The sequence below is a fragment of the Physeter macrocephalus genome, chromosome 11 (assembly GCF_002837175.3).
Source record: "Physeter macrocephalus isolate SW-GA chromosome 11, ASM283717v5, whole genome shotgun sequence".
Taxonomy (NCBI): Eukaryota; Metazoa; Chordata; class Mammalia; order Artiodactyla; family Physeteridae; genus Physeter; species Physeter macrocephalus.
In genome coordinates, this window is record NC_041224.1 from 17,914,719 (window position 1) to 17,937,377 (window position 22,659).

Below are 22,659 nucleotides of genomic sequence, written 5' to 3' on the forward strand. Positions count from 1 at the left end.
TCGCGGGCTTTCTCTAGTTGTGGTGAGCGGGGGCCTACTCTTTGTTGCGGCAGGCTTCTCATTGCGGTGGCTTCTCTTGTTGTGGAGCACGGGCTCTAGGCACGTGGGCTTCAGTAGTTGTGGCACGCGGGTTCAGTAGTTGTGGTGTGCAGGCTCAGTAGTTGTGGCTCGCGGGCTCTAGAGTGCAGACTCAGTAGTTGTGGCACACGGGCTTAGCTGCTCTGCGGCATGTGGGATCTTCCCGGACCAGGGCTCGAACCCGTGTCCCCTGCATCGGCAGGTGGATTCTTAACCACTGCGCCACCAGGGAAGTCCCTGTCTGTTTGTTTTTGAAGTATAATTGACTTACAAAATTATGTTAGTTCCTGGTACACAACATAGTGATTCGATATTTCTATACATTTCAAAGTAATCACCACAATAAGTCTAGATTTGATGTGTCACTGTACAAAGATATTACGTAGTTACTGACTATATTCCCTACACTGTACATTTCATATCTGTGACTCATTTATTTTGCAACTGAAATTTCTATTTTATTTTTAGTTACCGTTGTTAATCCCTTACTGTGCCTAATTTATAAATTAAACTTTATCATAGGTATGTATGTGTAGGAAAAATCATAGTATGTACAGGGCTCAGTACCGTCCACGGTTTCGGGCATCCACTGAGGATCTTGGACCACATCCCCCCCCGCCCCCCGCCCCGCATAAGGGCACATTACCGTATACAAATGGGAGCTGAGGGAAGTGGGAGGGGGAAGGGAGTAGGAGAGGGAGGGAGAAGGAGAAAGGAGGGGGGATGTGGTGGAGGAGTGGGAGGGAGACTTTCTCTTGTTAGTTCATGACCTTCTCTACAGCTTGAACTTTTTACAGGACTGCACTTAACTACTGTTTATGTAAATACAACAATGAAATAAAAAGAGCAATGATTATGCTGCATTTTGTTTCTCTTTTACTCAAGCACCATCATTTCAGGACCACCCTCTCTGGCTCTGACCACCCAGTTTCCCTCCTTCCTCTACCTGATCCAGTGGTCTTCCTCCATGTACCCCTATAGTCCCACTATAGCATGTATATAGCATTGGAAACAATAGGCTCATGGATTTATCTTCCCCACTAAACTATGCGCTCCTCAAAGCAAGGATGCATCTTAGTCATGTTTGTGCCCAGTATCTTCTAGGACCTCAACACGTATGTGATGAATAAGGAAAAAAATTATCTTAAACCTATTTCTGACTTCAGATTTGTCCCTGAGGTCTACTTTATCAGGTTTTAAAATATTACTATTATGATCTACTTAAAATTTGAATATGAAAGCTAAAACATAAAAAGCCTACATTAATAAACGGAAAGCAGCATTCTTTGTTGAAAGTTAGTTTTCTGCCAGCTCTCTAAGGAAGAGACATGTCATATTTAAGATGAAAGCACAAATAAAGGCCATGAATATAATGAATGATCAGCAATCTCCGATCTTTAAAATTCAGGCCTAGAATTTTATGTAATAATGACTTCATCTATAGCCTCCTTTTAGTACGTTTAAATATTAGCTGGCACAAAAATATTTAGGGGAATTAAAAGGTACTCTTCTGAGTCTAAGCAACCCAGGAAGTCCATCCCCACCTCTTTAAAATTTAGGAGACATGACTAAGGCATGTCTGGGGTGACAGAATGGACACCAGATTATGATGACTGAAATTAACCAGCACTTCACAGGCTAGGCACCCAAACCCAAAACAGTGAGAAAACTCAGGCATAGAATTCTGAAATCTTTGTACAGGTAACAGGGAAGGTTCAATGGTTTTGCATACTTCTATATAACTTTCAGGGGTACAATTGGGGTGTGAAAATGGAGGCTCCCCAGGTTTGGGAGAAGTGGTGTGAGAACATTGATGTGTCTAAGGGATGCCTTTACAGCACACCTCCTGACTGAGAGCTGTTTCTGCTTACGCAGGATTCAGGAACAGCTAAGTTCAGGAACTGAGAGCAGCAAAGAGGAAGTGGAAACAGCCTGGGTAGGACTGGGAATCTCTCAGGAACCCCTTGTTCCTCTTTCCCACTTCAGTTCTTCCCCTCCCTGGGTTGAAGGACCAGGCCTGCCCGGGGTTAACCAGCTCAGACCCTGGCTGCTCCCAGGATAGGAAGGCTTTTGTCCTTCATTAACTCGCAAGGCTATTGTTTTCTATCTTCCATTTGGTTCTCAAGTGCAGCAAAGACTATGGGAACCATCCCATCTCTGACTATTGGACACAGCAGCATGAAGATGGCTGTGATCATTTTCTTTATGCTGATTTCAGGTTACATTTCTCTGGATGTGTTTCAAATATACGCATCAACTCTCTCTCTAGGTTTTCTTTAGTGTAGCATCAGTATAGCAGATACTAGATGTGAGAATTTAAAATACTTCCGTGAGGGCTTCCCTGGTGGCACAGTGGTTGGGAGTCTGCCTGCCAATGCAGAGGACACGGGTTCAAGCCCCAGTCCGGGAAGATCCCACGTGCTGCGGAGCAACTAAGCCCGTGCGCCACAACTACTGAAGCCCGCGCGCCTAGTGCCTGTGCTCTGCAACAAGAGAAGCCACCCAATGAGAAGCCCGCGCACCGCAACGAAGAGTAGCCCTCGCTCACCGCAACTAGAGAAAGCCCCTGCACAGCAACACAGACCCAACGCAGCCAAAAATAAATATAAATAAATAAATTAAAAAAAAGAAACTTCCGTGAAAGCAGACTTTAGGGGAGATGTCTCTTTAGGTGCCTTTTTGTAAAGAGCAGCAGGCACTTAAACCAGGGTGCCCTTTGGTTGCAGGAATGTTAAAAAGGGCAAATGAGGCAGTGGCTGAGATCTCCCACTACGTGCCCCTTTAAGCTGAGGCCAAGTTGGCACTTTCTCCACACCCATCCACGTTAAAACACCACTGCCCCTCCTAGGTGAATTTGCCCACTTTTCCCTTATCTTTATTGTCAAGATGTTAGTCCAATTCCCCATCATCTCTTACCTGGGTTCCTGTAATATTTACCTTGTTTGCCTCTCCATTTTGACATTTATGTTCCTTCAGTCTATTGGGGCCACAGGGATCTTTTTACAAACAAATCCTCAGCTTCCCAAGGGCTCCCGTTGCACTGAGAATAAAATTCAAATCCTTGCCAGGGTCTCAGTGCCGAGCCCTGCCTGCCTTGCCAACCTAGGCCTCCTGGGGGTTCTAGAACGGGAGTTCTCATGCCTGAGGGCCCCCTCTGACCAGGCTGCTCTTCACCCCACTCTTTACATGGCTGACTGTTCCTCATCTTTCAGGCTTATGAATCTTTTCCTTGGAGAGGATTTCCCTGACACTCTGCGTATTTTCTATCAAGGTGTGCCGGGTTTATTACCTTCAGAACCCTCATCACAATCCGTAATTATAGGATTGTCTGTTTACTTGCTTCTACTCTATCCTCTCGATCTGTAACTCTATGAGGGAGGAGGTCATACGCAGTACCTACAATGGTACCTGGCACATAGTAGGTGCAATCAATAAATAGTAGTTGCATGAACACGTTTTTTCTTAAGCGTCAATGAAAAAATAAATGAGGAAAATACCAACCGCCTTAACAACACTCATACTTAACTCATACCACAGCCACAAGGGATTGGGGCAAATTCACAGGCACCTCGCAGGGTTTCCTATCTTCCTAACAGGGTCCTCGCCAGCCTCCCGACAGCTAGGGTTCCCGTGTTTTCTGCATCTGGACACCGTGGACTTTTCCCTTAGCCGGGCCCAAAATCTCAGGCTAAAATCTTCTGATTCTTCTGGTCTTTTCATTCAACCTTGACTTCTGAAGGTCACACCAATTTGTATGGACATTGTTGATCAACAAAGAATGGAACCTCCCTTCCTCCCAGAACTAAGTGCCCGGCATTCTTATTTTTGGAGGCTCCACCCACTCGTTGTATCAAGCGTACTAAGATGAGTTCATATCCAACATTTAATACAATTCTCTTGCTGTAAAATATATTAGAAAAGATGTTTATAATTTTGCTCTTAGAATTTTGGGCTATGACTGACATTTAATTTTTGATTGGCTATTATATTTTTAGGCAATCATTATGTATACTTGTAACATGAAACCTAACTCACAAACAGCTTCTGTCATGATATTTTTTATATAAAAGCTAAAAAACTTGTTAGTATTATGTTACGTGTTGTGCACAGTTAATAAAATGTTTATTAGAATATTAATTTTGCAGTTTTCTTTTGGAGTCTGTATTTTTTTTTCCTGATTTCAAACTTTTAATAAAAAATAAAATTTCATAGGCCCTATGCATTGGGGATATGATGTCTAATAGATAAAAACAACACTATTCTATTTTCCTCGTATTTGTAGCCTTCCTTTCTCTTAAGGACTTTTTGTGAACTCAGGGAGGCTTCCCTCCCCTCTACATGTAGAAAAATGGCCTGTTCCACTAAGACTTATTTTAACAATAACTATGATAAATAGCAAGAAGTAACTTAGAAAGCAGTTCTCTTATAAAAATTGAGCTACTATGTTAAATGCCATTATTGTGTTATTTAATGAGGGAAGATGGTTGCATCTTTTTATAAAAGACATGAACTTAGACAATAATTTAAAAATTATTATAAAAGACATGAATTTTTATAACAGTACGATGTATTTTCTTTTAGTGTGTTACATGTATACATACACAAATACATTTTCTAATCTTAATATACAATATACAATTTTGTATCCTATTTTTTCACTTATTTTGATATCATGATTAATGTCATTACATTTTATGTGAAATTACCATTTTTGTTGGCTGCATTATAGTCTGCCATAGGGATCTACTGTAATACATTTCATTGCTCTGTCAGTGTTGGAAATTTCTATTTCTGTTATGAAGGTATACATAATAAAGATATGATGATATTGGAGATTGACTCCTGTCCTCCACTCAGCTTCCTGTCTCCCAAGGGAGCGACTAAAGTCCTCTTCGTCTGCTTGGGGAGTGGAGGGGAAGGCAAAGCAGGCTGGGAAGTGGTCACCCTAGTGTTGGCTTTTTTATATCCTGTCTTTTCCCTGTCCAATCTGCCCAAGTCAGGCCAACAAAATAGCTGCCAACCAAGAGGAAGATTCCTGGAATTGCTGCCACTGTCCTGCAAGTGCCAGCCAGCTGCAGAAGCCAGAAGAATCACCATCATTTTCAAATGGGTGGACAACCCCTGCCAGCTGGTGCCAAACCACAGCCAGCTCAGGAAGCATTTGGATGGCACGGCTAGACCCTCAGAACTCCCAGATGGCAAGGTGGGTTGCATCATGTCAACACCTTCCCCCCACAAAAGTAACTCATATGTCACAATTGAATTCTTGGATCCCATTTATTTGGCTGGCATTCTGGCTGAGTTTGACTGTATATGCACTTTAATAATGGTCTTCTAAAATAATACCATTTTTAATGGCAAGGTTCTGGATGACACTACAGAAGATCGAATGGCCTTGTCCCACATTTTGCTTTGATCTCTTCGTAGAGCAATGGAAAGCATAACAGCTTCCAAATAGCACTAAGGAAGTTACTGAATTTATTTTCTCAAGGAAGAATTCTAATTGAATTATTCAACTGAGGAAGTATTTTTTTGATGAAAAGGGTAATAAAATAAAAAATCAGAGCATCCACCCTATTTCAACCTCCATTTCTGGTATTGCGTACCTTAGTTAACATAACACTTTCACCATACTCTTCTAGGACAGTAAATAAACTTGATTACAGTAAAAGAAAGTTCTTTTAAAAAAGTAACAACAAGCAGAAGCAAGTCAGTATTGGGAGACCTTCAATCTTCCCAACATTTCTTTCCTTCTTCTTAGTGAACTTGGCTGCTGGAGCATTTCTGGCAGCTGTGATGGCCTTGGAAGCTGGATGAACAGCCCAACAGGCCAAATGCAAAGAGGTGGGAATGGGCTTCTCCTTGACTGACATGACCACATGCCCATCCTGAGATGGAACTTCCTTCCTCTCCTTTCTCTAGCCACGCCCCTCATCAAGACCATTGTGGATTGTTGATGGTTGGGGTGCTTCCACCCTTGATATATAAGCAGCCTGAATTAGATGCTGAACCAAAGACATGTTTATTGTTTTGTTACCACACAAACTCCAAAGGAAAACAGTGATCAAATTGCTAGGTTGTTAAATCCAAATGTTTCTAACCCTCAAGTTTAAATATTATGTCTAACCTAACCTAATTTCCCTAATAAAGTATTTCTAAATGGACCCCTCCACACACGGTTCCTGGGTGTAGAATCTTGTAACTTTGATATAAGAGATGAAAATTTCCTTTCATTTATTCATCAAAAGTTTGCCATAGGTGCTATGGGAAAGGGAGTATGTTAGGTTCATTGGAAGCATACAGAGTGAATATAACACAGACCCTGGCTTCAAAGAGTTTGTCTCCCAACAAGTCAGGAAATCACTTAAACTTCTCTAGATCTCCATTGTCTAATGTAGATAATCTGAGAACTGGGTTAGGTACTTTCTGAGGTCATTTCTGCAACTCTAGAACTCCTACACCACATACATCCTCTGCAGAGTACAATGGTAGTGTGAAAGGTCATTGGCAAAAATCGTCTCATGACCTATTCCTGAATGGCATTATCCTAAGTGCCATTCAAAGTAAGTTAAATCACCCAAAATTCTGTCCCTTAACATTATTCTGTTACAAACTCGAAAGTTTCTCAGAGAGTAAATCTTAAATGTTCTCACTGCACACTCAAACACCCCCCCACACACGGTAATTATGTGTGATGTACGTGTTAACTAAACTTACGGTGGAAATCATATATATATATATATATATATATATATACACACACATATATATGTATGTATATATATATATACATCATCGAGTTGTTCACCTTAAACTTACCCCATGCTATATGTCACTTATATCTTAATAAGGTTGGAAAAATATTTCTGTCCTTTCAAAGCTACAAGTCTCCTCATTACTATCTGAAAATACCATGTGGATTTTCATCTCCATGCCTCCACCTCTGTCTGCCCCTAACAGGGATGACACTGTGTGCCCATCCAGACCTTGCGCCCTCCTAAGTGAAACCTCACCTGACGGTGCCCCCACATATCCATCTTCCCTTCCTGTAGGTTCATTCAACACTTTGTCATCACTAAATTCAGCTTTTAAGCCTTCACAGCTAGCCTGTCGTCTTCCATTATTAATATACAGTTAAACCCAACAGAGCCGTCATAGAATAAAGTGCTATGGAAGCACTGAGGTGGATGGATTAATTTCAACTAGGGGGACCAGTGAGAGCACCAGGGAAGAGATCATATTGGAGCACAATTTTTTTCATGGACAGGACCTGGTAACAGGGTTTATGTGGAGTGGAGATGAGAGGAAATAATCAGCGATGATCCTAAGATTTGAAGCCTGGGTCAATGAAAATTTGTTAAACGAATGAACGTGTGGTTGGAGTAACGCAGTGACATGAATGCCATTTTCAATATAAGAGAAAAATGAACCAACATGTGAGATGGAGGACAATGTTGAACTTGGTTTTAGAAAATTTTTAAGCTGTCTGTGGGCAATTGATGTAGAGATGTTCAACGAGGCACTTCTCTGAGGTCGGGGAGAGTTTCTGGGTTATCCACAGGTACTCTCCATTTCATCTTGTATGTATACAGTGCTGTATGATTTATAGAGTGCTTTTCAGAGCTATTGTCTACTGTTGATTTTGATTCTAACGAACAGCCTATAAAGTAGGTAGGGCAGGAAGATAATTACCAGGCCCAGAGTAGTCCCTAAAGTGACCTTTGTGTCTGATTATTCTATTATTTTCTACATTTATTTATTTTTGGCTGCATTGGCTCTTCGTTGCTGCGTGTGGGCTTTCTCTAGTTGCCGGCGAGCGGGGGCTGCTCTTCGTTGAGGTGCTGCGGGCTTCTTATTGCAGTGGCTTCTCTTTGTTGCCGATCACGGGCTCTAGGCGCGCGAGCTTCAGGAGTTGTGGCGCGCGGGCCCTAGAGCGCAGGCTCAGGAATCGTGGCGCAAGGGCTTAGTTTCTCCGAAGCATGTGGGATCCTCCCGGAACAGGGCTTGAACGCGCGTCCCCTGCATTGGCAGGCGGATTCTTAACCACTGCGCCACCAGAGAAGTCCCTGATTATTCTATTATTAACACAAAGAACCTGAGGCCCAGAGAGGTTATCTGCTCAAACAGGTGGGAGAACTGGGCAACCCCACCTCTCCTCACTGCAAATTCAAGTTGTTCTTTTTTTTAACCACCAAGAGTGGTGATGGTTGAGGCTGGGGGAGCAGATAACATTTTGGGACAATAGTATGAAGCAAGAGAGAAAGAATAAGAGGATGTTGGGGCAACCCTTATGTTTAAAAAACAGTCAAAGAAAAAAGGAGCAAATGAAGGTGACCACGTGACCGGTCACTTCCCACCCCGTGAGACTCATCAAGTTCCTTAAGAGGGATCAGGATCTGTCATGCTTTCTTTCCCTGAGAGAACCAAGCAGGTTAACTGGTACACAGTAGGAGACCACTATACTTGAGGGGGAGTGTTAATGACAATAGGCATATAATGACCTGCCCAGTGGGCTGAGTAGGTTAAGTGCCTAGAACAGGGTTATGATTACTGGGGAAGATATAGGGACAGCAGGTTTTTAGACATACTTGGAATGGCAGCTTCCTGAGGTGGGTCAGGTATTCCCAGCATTAAGAAGGGCTAAATTTAGGGGTACGTGGCTGAAGACAGTGAAAAGGTTTCCGCGGAAGGTGAGTGAGATGAATTAGACGGATTTAGGAAACATCGCGGAGGATTTGACATAGAAGGTGCAATTTGGGGCATGATTCTCCTGGCCAAACCAAGGGCTCTAGATGAGGAATCAGGGTCCCATCTAGGGAGGGCGTTAGTGGTGGTGGGAATGACAGCCCAGCGGCTTAGGTGGGAGTCTCCCTTCTGCATGCACGTGGGAAGGCCCAAGTTCAGGGTCCAAAAGGCCCGATGGTTAAAGGCACAAAAGGATTAATAAGTTCATTGCAGGGCTACTTTGGGAGGCGGCCAGCCATGTGCCCAGGTCCTTTCCCTCGGTGCTGGGGAAGCCCTGGTCTCCACGCATAGTTTCAAGTCTCACTAGCTCTCCTGATTCTTGGCACCGGTAAGCAGCGGTGCCCCGAGCCTCCTTGCTTCGCCTGACCACCGTCTCTGGGGGCTCCTCTCCTCCGATCTCCCTACTCTCCCCATCCTTCCCTCTTTCCTCCTGAGCTGCAGAAGGGATACCTTGCGGGAGTGCTCACGCTCCCCGCGCCGCACGCCCACCCCGCGGCCTCCTCGGCCGGCGGGGAGCTGCCGCCCCGAGCTCGACTGCGACCCGGGGGCGGCCGGGCCGCCGCGGGGCCGGAGCGCGAGGGCGCAGCTTAACGGTCCCGCGGCCGCGCCTCGCGCGCCGCGCCCCGCCCGGCGGCGCCGCAGCTGCTGCCCGCCCGCCCCCTGCGTCATGACGCCGGCGCCCAACGCGGAAGCCGCTCGCGGCGCGCCCGGTCCAGCCGCGGGGCTGAGCTCGGAGCCGCGGCGGGCGCGGGAAGCGGGCCGGGGCGCGAGCCGAGCGCAGCCTCCCTCGCCAGCCGGGCAGAGCGGGCACCGCGGGCGGAGCGGGACGAGCGTGCCGGCGGGCGGAGCGGGGCACGGCGCGCCGGGGCCGCCGCCGGGGGGGATGCAGCTGCCTCCCCGGGCCGGCGTGTAGAGAGGGCGGGTCCCCGGCCTCGGGAGCGCGGCGGTGGAGGGGACAGAGGCGGCGGCCATGGCGACCCCCGGCAACCTGGGGTCCTCCGTCCTGGCGAGCAAGACCAAGACCAAGAAGAAGCACTTCGTAGCGCAGAAAGTGAAGCTCTTTCGGGCCAGCGATCCGCTGCTCAGCGTCCTGATGTGGGGAGTAAACCACTCGGTAAGGGCTCGGGCTGCGGCGCGCGGTCCCTTTCCTCCTCGTCCTCGTCCTCGTCCTCCTCGTCCTCGTCCTCCTCCTCCTCGTCGTCGTCCTCGTCCTCGTCCTCGTCCGCCGCCTCCTCCTCCCCCTCCTCTCCATGCAGCTGCTGAGGGGCGGGGAGCCCGAGCGGGGCCCGGGCCCTCCGGCTGCTTGCCCTCCGGTGCTGCCCGTTCGCCGCGGCGCCTCGGTGCCCCCAGCCCCGCGCCGCGCGCCCGCCCGCCCCTCGGGGCCGCCCAGGCGCCACTTGGACCCCCTAGGGACCTCGGGCCGGATACAGGACGAGGGGGTCCCATTTGCACTGGAGCCCTGCGGCGGGTACCAGTGTCGCCCCCGGTCCGCGCGTCCGCTCGCTGGCCGATCTGTCCCCGCAGCCCGGGAACGGGTAAGTTTGTGCGGGGCACGACTCCGCCTGGTCTGTCACCCCGGCGGGGGCTGTTGGGGCGAGAGTCCCGGCGCTTGCTTCCTCTGCGGGGGCGGCCGGGTCCTCCGCCGTCCGGCAGGTGTACCTGCCCGAGGCTGGGAGCGTACGAAGCCTCCCCGCACCGGGCACAGGGGTGAGAATACTGGAGATCGCGGAGCTTTGGGCAGAGGCTTAGTGCTTAGGTCCTTTTTTCCCTTTAAAGGCGATATTCTTGGACGCCAGGAATCTTTTTGGCAAAGATAAAGCCAATGTCAACATGGCTCTGGTGTTTAGCATCTTCCCTTTGCTCCTCTCCCGCATCGCCCTGCCGCTGTGCCCGCTGAAGAGCTGCCTGGCGGGGAGTCTGGCTCCCCAAACCTCCTCCCCCACCTTGGGGAGCCAGGCCGAAGTCGCCGACTGCGGAAGGGCGGCCTGGGGATGACAGCGGGAGGGGGTCTCGGCGGGCGCGTTGGACGGCTGTCTTGAGTTGGCTGCACCCGTTTGGGGGGTTTGTGTCAAAGGTTGGAGGAGACGGCTTGGAAAGGTTAGCGTAACCCACTAGCCCGAGGTGCTGGAGATGCGCCGCTGCGGGCTATGCGGACTGCGGTCTGAGGGTCCGAAATAGCTTCCTGCTGATCTTCCAGCGAGAAACTCTTGCAGTTTTAATCTCCTTAGGATCAGGAAATCTGATAGGAGCTGTTGGCTGAGCCATGAAAGTTTAAATGAGCCTGTGAGTTTTGACCATGACCTTACCCACTGCAGTCGGTTAGCGTCTGAGGAGAAGTGTACGCTTGCCTTCCGTACTTTTGATTTCGATGGATGTCTGTGGGCCCTTTTCAGCCTAATAGAAATGACAGAAAACCATGTTGGATTTTGAAAGAACATTCTCGGTGTAGTGAAGTTGGTTGAAATGGCCCCAAAGCATCGTATTTGTATTTTTCTTTCCCAGGCTGATCTGGGGAAAAGGTGAAACTGTATCAGGATTGATCGATTGTGCTTGCAAGGAGTGACTGTTTTTAAGAAGGTTGAGACATGATTATTCCTATCAGCCTGATGCCTGATCGCCTGGAGTTCATTTTAACTTCCTGATAACTTCTTGAGCAATTAGGAATGCAGGCTTTTGCAACAGCGGACACTACTGCATCAAAACCCCCCTACGTTTTATTAAAGTAAATAAAAGGTTATTTTTCCTGTGTAATAAGTATACAGTTTAGAGTTATGTTCTAAATTTAAGGTTTTTTTATTATGTTGATGTTAGTTGGTTTTTTTTTTAAAAAAGTAACGAGGTTAGTTCTGTATGTATGGGTGCTTTTATCTCCTTTGAAGTTCTGGTGTTTTGGTCAGGAGAGTGTGTCTGAGCGTTTAATCTAGTAAAGTAGTGGTGATAATATGCCACTGAAAGGGTGTGCTGTCTGGGAATTAGTCCCAACTCCAGTTTACTTTAGAAAACCTTGTAATTGTGCCGTGTTTTACTGTACCCACTTCTGTTGCTACTTTATACTTTTGAATTGCTACATTTGTTTTAGAGTTTCTTGCTAATTGGAAATATTTTGAAACTACTTAAAGCTTATAAAAATAATGTGGTTTGTAGATAGTGCATTTTCTTTTGCTTTCAAGAAAAGTTAGCAAGTCTAAGTGTAGTCATCCAAAGGAGTCAAGTTTCCATAGTATGCAGTATAACCATGTTATTCATTCAACAAATATATATCAGGCACGTTGTGCTAGCCTCTGTGCAAAAGACTGCTAAAAATGCCCCTCATATTTTTGTCCAAATATTTTTATTTTTAGGGCTTGAGTTGACATAAGAAAGGTCTGTTTCACAGGCTTCTTTTTAAAAATGTTTATTTTCTTTCTTTTTTTTTTTTTTAAAGAAAGGACGGGTATATAAAGATGAATTCTACACTCAGATGCCATGTGTTTCTGGTTGATTTCATTTTAGGTAACAAAGTCTTAGATAAATGTTTTCATATGACCTTGTATGCACCAAAGTCTACAGTATAATATGAGAATAAATTTGTCAGTTGTATTGTGTATGAATGGAGACATTTGAGAAAGCCTAGTAGAGCAGGAAGAGATCATTCAAATCAGTCCTTCCCTACATTTCTAATGTGATCAGGATTAATGGGAGAAGATGTCATGAGCGTAGCAATTTCTTGCTTTTAAAATTCATGTGCATTTGTCTTAAGGACATTCGGAAATAATCATATATTTGGAGCACTAAGGGGAACCGTAGTCATCTACTACATGGGGGATCATTTAAGCATTTTACAAGATGGGGAGTCATCTACACACCATAGTAAAATGCTCATTGGATCCATGTTCTAATTCTTTCTCTAATGCTGTTGACCTTGGGCCTATTAACTATTTTTATATCGATATTTGTATCTGTGAAGTAAGGTGATTGGACTGGATGATGTCCAACTTTTTTTCTAACTTCAAGATTCGACTGCTTTTACTGTCGAGTAGGTTCCTACCATTAAGTTAGGAGCCCCAGACTAGGAAGAGTAACAGTATATAACAAAAGTTGCATGACTATTATAACATTGCAAATGCAGCCACACTCAGGGAACTTTCAAGTTCATGGCTGGGGCAAGGAAATCTGTGGTGATTGCAAGAGATGTGTGAACTAAGAGTTTGCGGGATTGACTGTAATCAGACTGCGTTGCAGTCTATTAAGTCCAAGTCTATTTGATTGAAATATAGAAACTTGCAGTGAAGGTGGAAAATTTCAAGTCCATTGTGGTGGTAATTCTCAATGACAAGAATAAGCTTGACTTTGTGTGGTTAATTCGATATGTTACTGCTTTCTGACTTCGACTACCCATCAGCGAATGGATCACTGCCAATTTTTATTTTAAGTATTTTAAGCGGAGAATATAATTGAATACGTAAAGGAAAAGATGACTTAAGGCAATTTTGTCTTGTTACATTTGGAATTAAACTAAAAATGATCAGGCAGTTAGCTTCTTACAATTATATTTTAATAGTGTGTGGAGCATCCATGTAGGATGTTAGGAGTCAAGCCTTGTTTTATATAGATATTCTAAAAGATTTTTATGCGGAGTGAAATGGGGGCCTTTTAGAAATGAGTATTTAAAAGCCTATTTAAATATCTAAAGGAAGACCTTTGCATAGAAAAAATTTAAAGGGCATAAAACTTGTTTAAAACAAACGTAGTGTTTCGAAGTAATCAACATTAGTATTCATTTTTTTGCTTGCAAGCTGTGGAAATGTGGATGAGCATAGGCAAAATCTGTAAATATTAGGAGGGTTTTGTAGGTCACGGTGGAAGGACAAATTGGTAAGCAGACCAGGAGAGCAGGGCCGGGTCTGGGCTTTGGGAATAATTGGAACCAGGTGCTTGGGTGTTGTTGGGGCTTCTCTGTCCATTTTGGCTATATTCTTGCTCATTGCTGTCTGTTTTCCTCCACAGGGCAGGGAACTAACGCTTCCTGAATTTCACATTTTGTAATTTCCACCCCCCAAAAGGGTCCTTCTGTCTCCGATTCAGTTATAAAAGTCCCATGGAAGGATTCTGACTGGTTTGGCTTCCATCAGTTGTGGCATTTTCCTAGACCAAGCCGCTGAGAAAAGGTGGCAGCTCTTGCCCATTGGAGTTGGGGAAGAACAGTTCCCAGAGAAGGGACAGGTGACATCAGGCAGGTATCCATCCTAGTATCAGAGCTAGTACTCGTCTAGTACTCGTCTAAGATTGTCTTGGTGCCCATGTGCCATGTTTTGTGTGTTCTGGCAGATAACGCGGTTTTCTGAGCTGAGCACTGTAGCCTTTGTTATATTCTCAACAAGGTCCTGGAATTGAAAAAAAATATTGAAGAAATAGTGATGTCTTTTCGGTTCATGGATTTATATTTGGGCGCTGAAAAAGGCAAAAGAAGGAAACTAGGGTTTAAAAATGAAATAGCTGTGAAATAGTGACTGAATGGAATGTAATGAAGCAATTAAATGAAAACAGTAACGAGCTAGACATTAGATGAACCCAAATAACCATTTATACAAGAACTAGTCTCACACAATTTTTCTTTCTTCCCTTTACTTTAGAGAAAACTCAACAAGGTCCTGGAATTGAAAAAATATTGAAGAAATAGTGATGTCTTTTCGGTTCATGGGTTTATATTTGGGCGCTGAAAAAGGCAAAAGAAGGAAACTAGGGTTTAAAAATGAAATAGCTGTGAAATAGTGACTGAATGGAATGTAATGAAGCAATTAAATGAAAACAGTAACGAGCTAGACATTAGATGAACCCAAATAACCATTTATACAAGAACTAGTCTCACACAATTTTTCTTTCTTCCCTTTACTTTAGAGAAAAGAAGAATGCCAAGCACACAACACACACACACACACACACACACACACACACACAAAGTTTATTATTAGGGAAATATTTTCATACCCCCTAAAACACACACACACACACACACACACACACACACACACACACAAAGTTTATTATTAGGGAAATATTTTCATACCCCCTAAAACTTGGGATGACATCCTGAGAACAGAATACATTTTGTTTTCCATTTATTGACTACCTTAGAGTGAACGTGAATATTCAGAATGATGCCCTTGGCAAGACCATGGTTTCTCTTTCTATGATAGGATTGTCTGCTGTCTGCTACGTCTTTAGAAAGATTTTCAGCAAGAATTGTAAATAAACAAACAAAATCTACCTTATGTTGATTAGAAAATGCAGTCACCCAGAGTAATTAAATCTGCCAACATACCCTTGGAGATACAAATTTTGGAATTTAAGGGAATTGGTGCAATTTGGCCAAATGGTTTGTGTTCAGACAGATTAGGTTCAAATCCTCCCTCCATCTTGATGGGCTGTTGGAGCAGATAGATGATTTATTTTCTTGAGCCTCAATTTACTCATTCTTACACATGGAGATGACGATGATTACCTCACAGTATTATTTTGAGGGTAGGTAAGATAATGTATTTAAAGCCTAGCACTGTAATTGGCACATAATAAGGATTCAGTAATTGATACCTAAAAATGAACAAATTCAGATGCTGATAGGCTGGTAGCATATTAATAAGCGCTAGACAGGTGTTTCTTAAAATTTAATGTGTGTTTGGATCACCTGGGGACATTTTAAAAATGCAGATTCTGACTCAGCAGGTCTGGGGCGAGTCCTGAGATTCTGCTTTTGTCACACTCTTAGGTGATGAGACGCTGCTGGTCCACAGCCTGTACTTTGAGTAGCCATACAGTAGAAGGAATATCGTTAAAAATAAGGAAAAATGTTCAGGATTTGTCCTCTGACAGCATGTGATGAATCCTTGGAAGAATGGTGACCATGTGATTGAGTTTGAAAAGTTAAGAGAAGGAATTGTGTGTTGAGAAAGGATACACAGATTTTTGATTTGAGGCGCGTTGAGTTGCAGGTGATGGTGAGTGGACATTCTAATGACTGTGCCCACCTGCGAGGTGTTGGAAGGGGGCATGGAGCTCAGGAGAAGGTTAGGGCTGGGGTGGAGACTTGATAGTTGTCCATGCAGGATTGGTGGTTGAAGCCATGGGGGTAAATTCAATCTCTGAGGGAGAAATAGGAACATCTGGGACGCTTGGCTTTGAGGGAGGGATGGAGAAGGAAGAAATGTGAGACGAGGAAAGTCAGCCGGAAGGTTAGCAGAATTAGATGTGCCAGAGACCACGGTGTTCATGGATATACTTTTGAGACAGTGGTTGATTCGGATGTGTGTGTGCAGGTGTGAGAGCTTAAAGATTTATGGAGCCAATGAGTAGAAGTGGGGCAGCTTCTTCTGGAAGGTTAGAAGGGAGGTAAAAGATGCCGTTTTATTTAGGAATACCTAGGTATTTCCCTTGACTCCATATCTTAACATTCTCACCTCTACCAACCAAACCAGGTTTATTTCCTTTCTCGGACAGTTAAAAATACCGCCTAGCTTATTTCTCGGTATATACTTTTAACCACATTTCCGCTTTTTGTGCCAGGGACCCCACGGGAGTCCAGTGAAGGCTGTGGATCCCTTCTTAGAACAATGCTTTTGAACAAATTAATGAAAACACATAGGATCCATCTTACCCAGTTCACAGATCCCCTGAATTCTATCCACGGACCACTTGAGGGTTCATGGAACCCAGTTAAGAACGCTGGCAAGAATAAGCTGGGGACGGTGTGGGGTGGGAAGCCCAGCAGCTCGGAAGCATAGTCGGAACAGGCAGAGGTTGAATTAATTACCTGCCGAGATCACAGTGCTTACTTAGTAGGTGGTGGGATTCAATCCCGTACCCTTAACCGAGGACCTGTGCTACCTGGGACAGGCCCGGGATTTATTCATTTCTTGGAGATCTTTTCTTTCCTTCCTTAGTCTTAAAGGCTTTGACAAAGTATTAGCTATTAATATGGAGAAAAACAGAAAACAGTTTTTCCTTTACAGAAAGAAGAGCATTGCTTATATTCAAAGCACGTAGGAAGAGGGCATATATAAAACTTCTTTATGAAAAGTCTTGTACGGAGTTTTAAAACAGTAACCTACCTAAGGATAAGCCTTGACATTCAAAGTAAGCATAGTTTTTCACCGGTCCACAGTGGTTAGGAGTTCAGGCTCTGAAGCCACACTGTCTGGTTGGCTGTGTGACCTTAGCCACAATTCTTTTATGAAAGGAGATATTAATAGTGCTTATTATGGAGGTTTGTTATGTGGGTTAAATACGTTGGTACTTGTAAGATGCCTAAAGAGTTGCTGGCACATGGCAAGTTCTTAATAAATGTTAGCTTTCATTTTATCATTTTTAAAGTATTTTAAATGACAAAACATGGAAAATTATTAGAGTGCATGTTAAGTTAATTGTTCTGTTATCCTGGTTCACAGACAAAACATCACCATTGCACTTGGCATTCTTGTGCATCTTTGAGTTATAAATTAATCATTTTAGAATTATCTTTGTGCCCTTGCTTTGATGTCTTTATCTGCTTTGTTATAATGTTCTTTTTTGTCTCTTTAATGCCTTGATCAGGTTGTTCAACGTGTCAAAAATTTAATTCAGATTCATTAGTTACAGGTTGTGTCAGCTGTTAATTTGCTATTTCACCTTTTTTTTTTTTTTTAACGTAAGGACACTGTGCAGGATGCTTGGGATGCAAAAATGAATATATTGTGGACCGTACCTGCAAATTGCTCATAACTGCGGGGGAAACAGACATGTGCATAATCGTGTGTATAAACAACTAGAGTATCAGGAATGCTGGGGTGGAGGGTGTTATCTAGGGTGGTCAGAGTGTAAACCTTATGAAGAAGACATTTGAGTAAAGAGATGGAGAGGAAGGGGTTGGGCGTGAGGATATCCGGGGGAAGGGCATTTCAGGCCGAAGGAATAGCTCATGCAAAGGCCCTGAGGCTGGTGCTGACTTGGCATGATGAGAAAACTGCAAGGAAGCCTGTGTGGCTGGAGCAGAGTGAGAAAGGGGGAAAGTGCTGGGGCGTTGGCGGTGGGGGGGACTGGGTCATGATTACTTCTGCCCGGGACTCTTGGAGAAGGTTCAAGAGGATCTGACATTGAGAGGCCCTTGAAGATGGAATAGAATCCCCCAGCTGGAGAAGGCAAGGAAGGGTGTGTGTGGCCAAGGGGAAAGACTGGCAAAAGTAAGCTGGCCGAGTGGATGATGCTGAGGGCTCTGCTGTGGCCGTGGCCTCGGGCCCTGCCGTTCACTCCAAGTGTAATCCACAGACGCGAGGCAGCAGCCGTCCCCCAGGAGCCTGCTGGAAAGGCAGGACTGTGGGCCTCTCTGCAGACCTTCTGGGGCAGAATGTGCATTTTAATAAGACAGGTGATTTGTAAGCACCTTCCAGTTGGAGAAGCACTGTCTGGGGTAAATCTTTGGTTTCAAACCCTGGGGTTCCCTGGAGGTGCCTCTGAGGCTGGTGGGAGGGGGCTGAGTTGGTGGCGGAATTTATCCCTCTCCTCAGCCTCATCCAGAGCAGCTTGATTTTGTTCTCATCGTTGTCAACTTTTTTTTTTTTTTAATTGTGGGCACGGAATACATACTGTACCGGTACAAGGGAGAAAAGGTTCTGCCACCAAGAAGATCGAAAACCACAGAGGTAAATGAGGGGGAGTGTTAGGAGATGGTTGAAAAGGTAGTTTGAGGGCAGATTTTCAAAGTCCGAGTAGCCTTTGTTTGCCAGAGAAAAACTTAACAGTTCTGACGAGGGCCAACTTTACAATTTACCATAAAAAGCAAGTGGTACTCCACCCCGGAACTGTACTATTCTGTCAGTGTGTTCTCTGCTCTTTGAATCTATTTCTTACTTTTCGACTCTCCTTAAACTTCCCTCTGGTGTTTTGTCTCTCTGTCTCCCCCACCCCCCAGCTGATTACCTTTAAGGCTTTAGAAGGTGTTGAACAAGTCGAAGGTATCGCCTTCCACTCTCCCTGCTACCCAATCCACCAGCTTTGGGGCACCGAATCCATCCGGCTGCAGGTGCGCTGGAGCGGCTCACCGTCTGGTTTGCTGGCTGCTCGTCGCAGACGGCTATTTAAATCCCATTTAATTAAAATTAAATCTTAAGATTCAGATTTCCCTGAAGTGCTCAATAGCCACCCGTGGGTGGTGGCCACCGCATTGGAGAAAAAGACTTTTTCCATTGTTGCCTCACTTGGTATTGGACGGCGTTCCCGGCTCTGGGACCTCCCATCTCGGAAACAAAATGAACAGCCCTGACAGCAGAAACCCTCCTTTGGTGTCACATCTCTCCTGTTAGCGTCCGCTCTGCTTCTCTGTTCCTTGTTAGAGCAGAAGTTGGAAACCCTCGCCTGAAGCCGCTGTGTGCTGTGGTCTGTAGTGGCTGTCCCGCCCCCCTGCCTCCCACATGCCATTTCCATCCTCACCGCTCCCAGCAAGCTGCTCCTGTCAGCCTCACCTTCACGTGTTCAGATCCAGAGGCCCCCTTCTTGGTTTTATTCTTGTTTTCCTTCACTCCTTAGGTGCCTTATCGAGCTCTTCATCCTCCTTTCAGCCTCTAAATGTTAGAGTGCCCCAGGACTCTGTCCAGGGTCTTCTTCTGGAACTGCAGAGTGTATTTCATCTGCATGACCTTATTTATTTAGTCCCGTGGCTCTTCACGCTGATAGTTAAGAAATGGACATCTTCCCTTCTGACCTCCCTGCCGGGCTCCATGATTCAATTTCTTATTTGATATTTCACTTGGCTACCTGACGGGCACCTCGGATGTGTCCCCACCAGGACTCCTGGTTCCCGCCCCCTGCCCTGCCCCACCTCCTGTCATGCCCTGAACTAATTTCTCCCTCATCTCAGTCCGTGGACCGCCATCTACCCAGGTGCTCAAGCCCCAAACTCAGGAACCACCCTTGATCCTTCTCTTTTCCTCATCTCTCCCTCCCGACCCGCATGTCTGAGTTCTGACTCTGCATACGTCTCTCTTCCCGTCTGAATTCTCTTCCTCTAGAACATGGCAGGGCCCTCGGGCCCTCCGGTGGTCCCTTTGCCCTGTCTCAGTCCCAATTCTCAGCAGCGGTGGCAGTGATCTTTCTGAAACGTCAGTGATGTCCTGTCACTTCTTCAGAGAAAACCTTCCAGAGGCCTCCCTATATACGTATAACTGAGTCACTTTGCTGTACACCTGAAACTTACAAAACATTGTAAAAAAATAATAATAAGTAAAAAAATAAAAACAAACTTGAGGGACTTCCCTGGCGGCCCAGTGGTTAAGACTTCACCTTCCAATGCAGGGGGTGAGGGTTCGATCCCTGGTCAGGGAACTAAGATCCCGCATGCCTCGTGGCCAAAAAACCCCAAACATAAAACAGAAGCAATATTGTAACAAATTCAATAAAGACTTTAAAAATGGTCCACATCAAAAAAAAATTTTCTTTAAACCAAATAAACCAAAAATACAAACTTGAAGAGGAAAAAAAAAGAAACCCGAGCTCTTTTCAGTGGCTTAGACTTCTTACTGGCCTGGCCCCGACTTCCCCCTGTGCCTTCTCCCTTCCAGCCACGCCAGTCTTCTGTTCCTTACACAAGCCAAGTTCAGAGCTGCCACAGAGCTTCTGCGTTTACTTTTCTCTTTGCCTGGCATGTTCTTCCCTCGGGCCCCTTGTCATTTCACTTTGTCAGCTGAAGGCTTGCCTTCTCCAAGAGCCTCCCTGACCACATCTAAAGAAGCCCCTCCACTCTCACACAGCTCTTATTCTCTCTGTGACACTTGACACTATCGGAAAAGGAGGTGTTTACATGTTTATTACTTCTCTCCCCCGGCTGGGCTGTGAACCTGTTAACTTCAGCTCCCCAGCAGCTGAGACCAGGTCATATTTGCTGCCACCTCCCTGCACCCGGAACGGTGCTTGCATGTAGTAGGCACCCGATAAATACTGTTGAATGACCGAGTGGGGCCACTGAGAGCTCCACGGGTATGCTGCGAGCCCTTCCACGCTGAATTTCCGTCAGCACGTAAGCTCTGTTTTTGCTAGGACTGAGCGGAGTGTTGAGAGCAGTTTGCTGAGCGGGTTGAGCAACGCCTGGGAGAGTAGGGGAGGACTCGCTGCAAGCTGGTGATAAGAGATGTGGGGTAACCGCAAGCTGATGACAACCCAAGAGCCGATGGCCACAGCCGCCTGCGAGAACTTTGCCTCGTGAATATGGCAGAGAAGTTTCAGGGAGTCAACAGCTTCTCTCCGAGAACCTCACCAAGTCAGTTGTGTGGAGGCTGTGAAAGCATTTCTGAACAATCCACAATCCGAGACCTTATTTTATAGAAGAGCGCGCTGCAATGTCATTTCTGCTTTATTCCACGTAGTTGGGGTCTGTTAACAGCTTCAGGTATGCCTCTCAGAGTTCTAGTGTTCAGAAACGTGCCATAAGTTAAGTTTAAGATTCCTCAAGCATCGTGAGTATAGCGACGATACTAGTACCTCGAATCTTTCTGGGTATCTTTCTACCATGTTGCGTTTCTGCTGGTTCTTAGTCATGGTGACTTGTTCCCATGTTTGCTTGATAATTTTGGCCATGAGCTGCTCATTTCCCTTGAACCATTACCCGAGGAGGGTTTTCAAGTCTTGGAGTGAAAGTGTGTCCCTCTAGAGAGGATTGTCTCCTGTGGCCAGGTGGCTAGGGGCGCTACAGACCAAGGCCATTTTAAACTAAACTCACAGCTTGGGATTTTTTGGACTTGCTGGTGATATACATTTGGGCTGCAGTCCCCTGGGGTGGAATGGGTTTATTTTGGGATCACCTTTACGCTGAGGCTGTGGCCCTTCTGGATCCCACCCTTATGGAGAAAGGGTTTCCTCTTAGAGCCCCACCTTGGGGATCCGACTTCTGTTCCTCTCAACCCACGGGACCATCAGAGCTGTCAGTGAGCGGCTTCCGTGGGGGCTCGCGGCTCTCACACTCTGCTTTCTCTCAGATTTTGGCAAGGTAGCTCCTGCCTCTTCAGCGCTTTGATGCCTTTAAGAAGATGTTGGAAAAAATATTTTATTCAGGATGTTTAGCTGTTTTCAGTGGCAGAGTTGATCTGAATAACCTAGTTCTACCCTATTAGCGGAAATGGAAATCAGCATCAAAGTTTCTAAACAGAGGGAGTGACACGCAACGAGTAAGGGAGAAGCCAGAGCCCCGGGGTGCTCAGGTGTTTCTGTGGCCACCCCAGGGATGGGTCAGTGACGGGACTCAGCGCCGCCAGAGGAGACTCTGCAGAAGCCACTGCTGTCCTCTGGGTAAGAGGCGACCAGAGTCTGAACTAGGGCAGTTCCGTGGTGGCAGAGAGAGGGTGTCCCCAGAGATGTTTGGGAAGTTGCCTGAGCTGGATTTGGTAATTACCCGGGGGAAATGGATGGGAAGGAGTCGAGGGCGACCCCAGGTTTTCTAGTTTGGGTACCTAAATAGTTTTCTTCCGTTCATACTCTCCATTACATTAATGGTTATCTTTTGGGCTGTTAGCCAAAAGGAGTTCTTATTATCTGCGCTTAGGTTACTCATATGTGGAAATGATGTTATTTCCTATTTTGATGTTTTCACAAATCTTCCAGTTTATAGGTAAATCCAGCATTTGATGGATAATTCAGCATTTGATGTACTTCATTTTGTAAAAAGTGTCATTTTCATATCTAAAGTTCTACTACCAATAACCTGTAATTGGTTTAGGGTTTTTTTGTTTGTTTGGTTGGTTGTTTTTTTTTTTTTTTTTTTTTTTTTTTTGCTGTACGCGGGCCTCTCACTGTCGTGGCCCCTCCCGTTGCGGAGCACAGGCTCCGGACGCGCAGGCCCAG

The 22,659-nt window shown here is 45.5% G+C and overlaps 1 protein-coding gene across 1 annotated transcript in view; it reads left to right on the forward strand.

Annotated features, from left to right (window-relative positions):
• Positions 1–9,544: 9,544 nt before the first annotated feature.
• Positions 9,545–22,659, forward strand: part of PIP4K2A (phosphatidylinositol-5-phosphate 4-kinase type 2 alpha) — a 185,325-nt gene continuing 172,210 nt past the window's right edge. Inside the window, exon 1 of the mRNA XM_024129590.1 lies at positions 9,545–9,937. Coding sequence (XP_023985358.1) covers positions 9,794–9,937 — 144 coding nt within the window. The 5' untranslated portion in view covers positions 9,545–9,793. The remainder of the gene's footprint in view (positions 9,938–22,659) is intronic.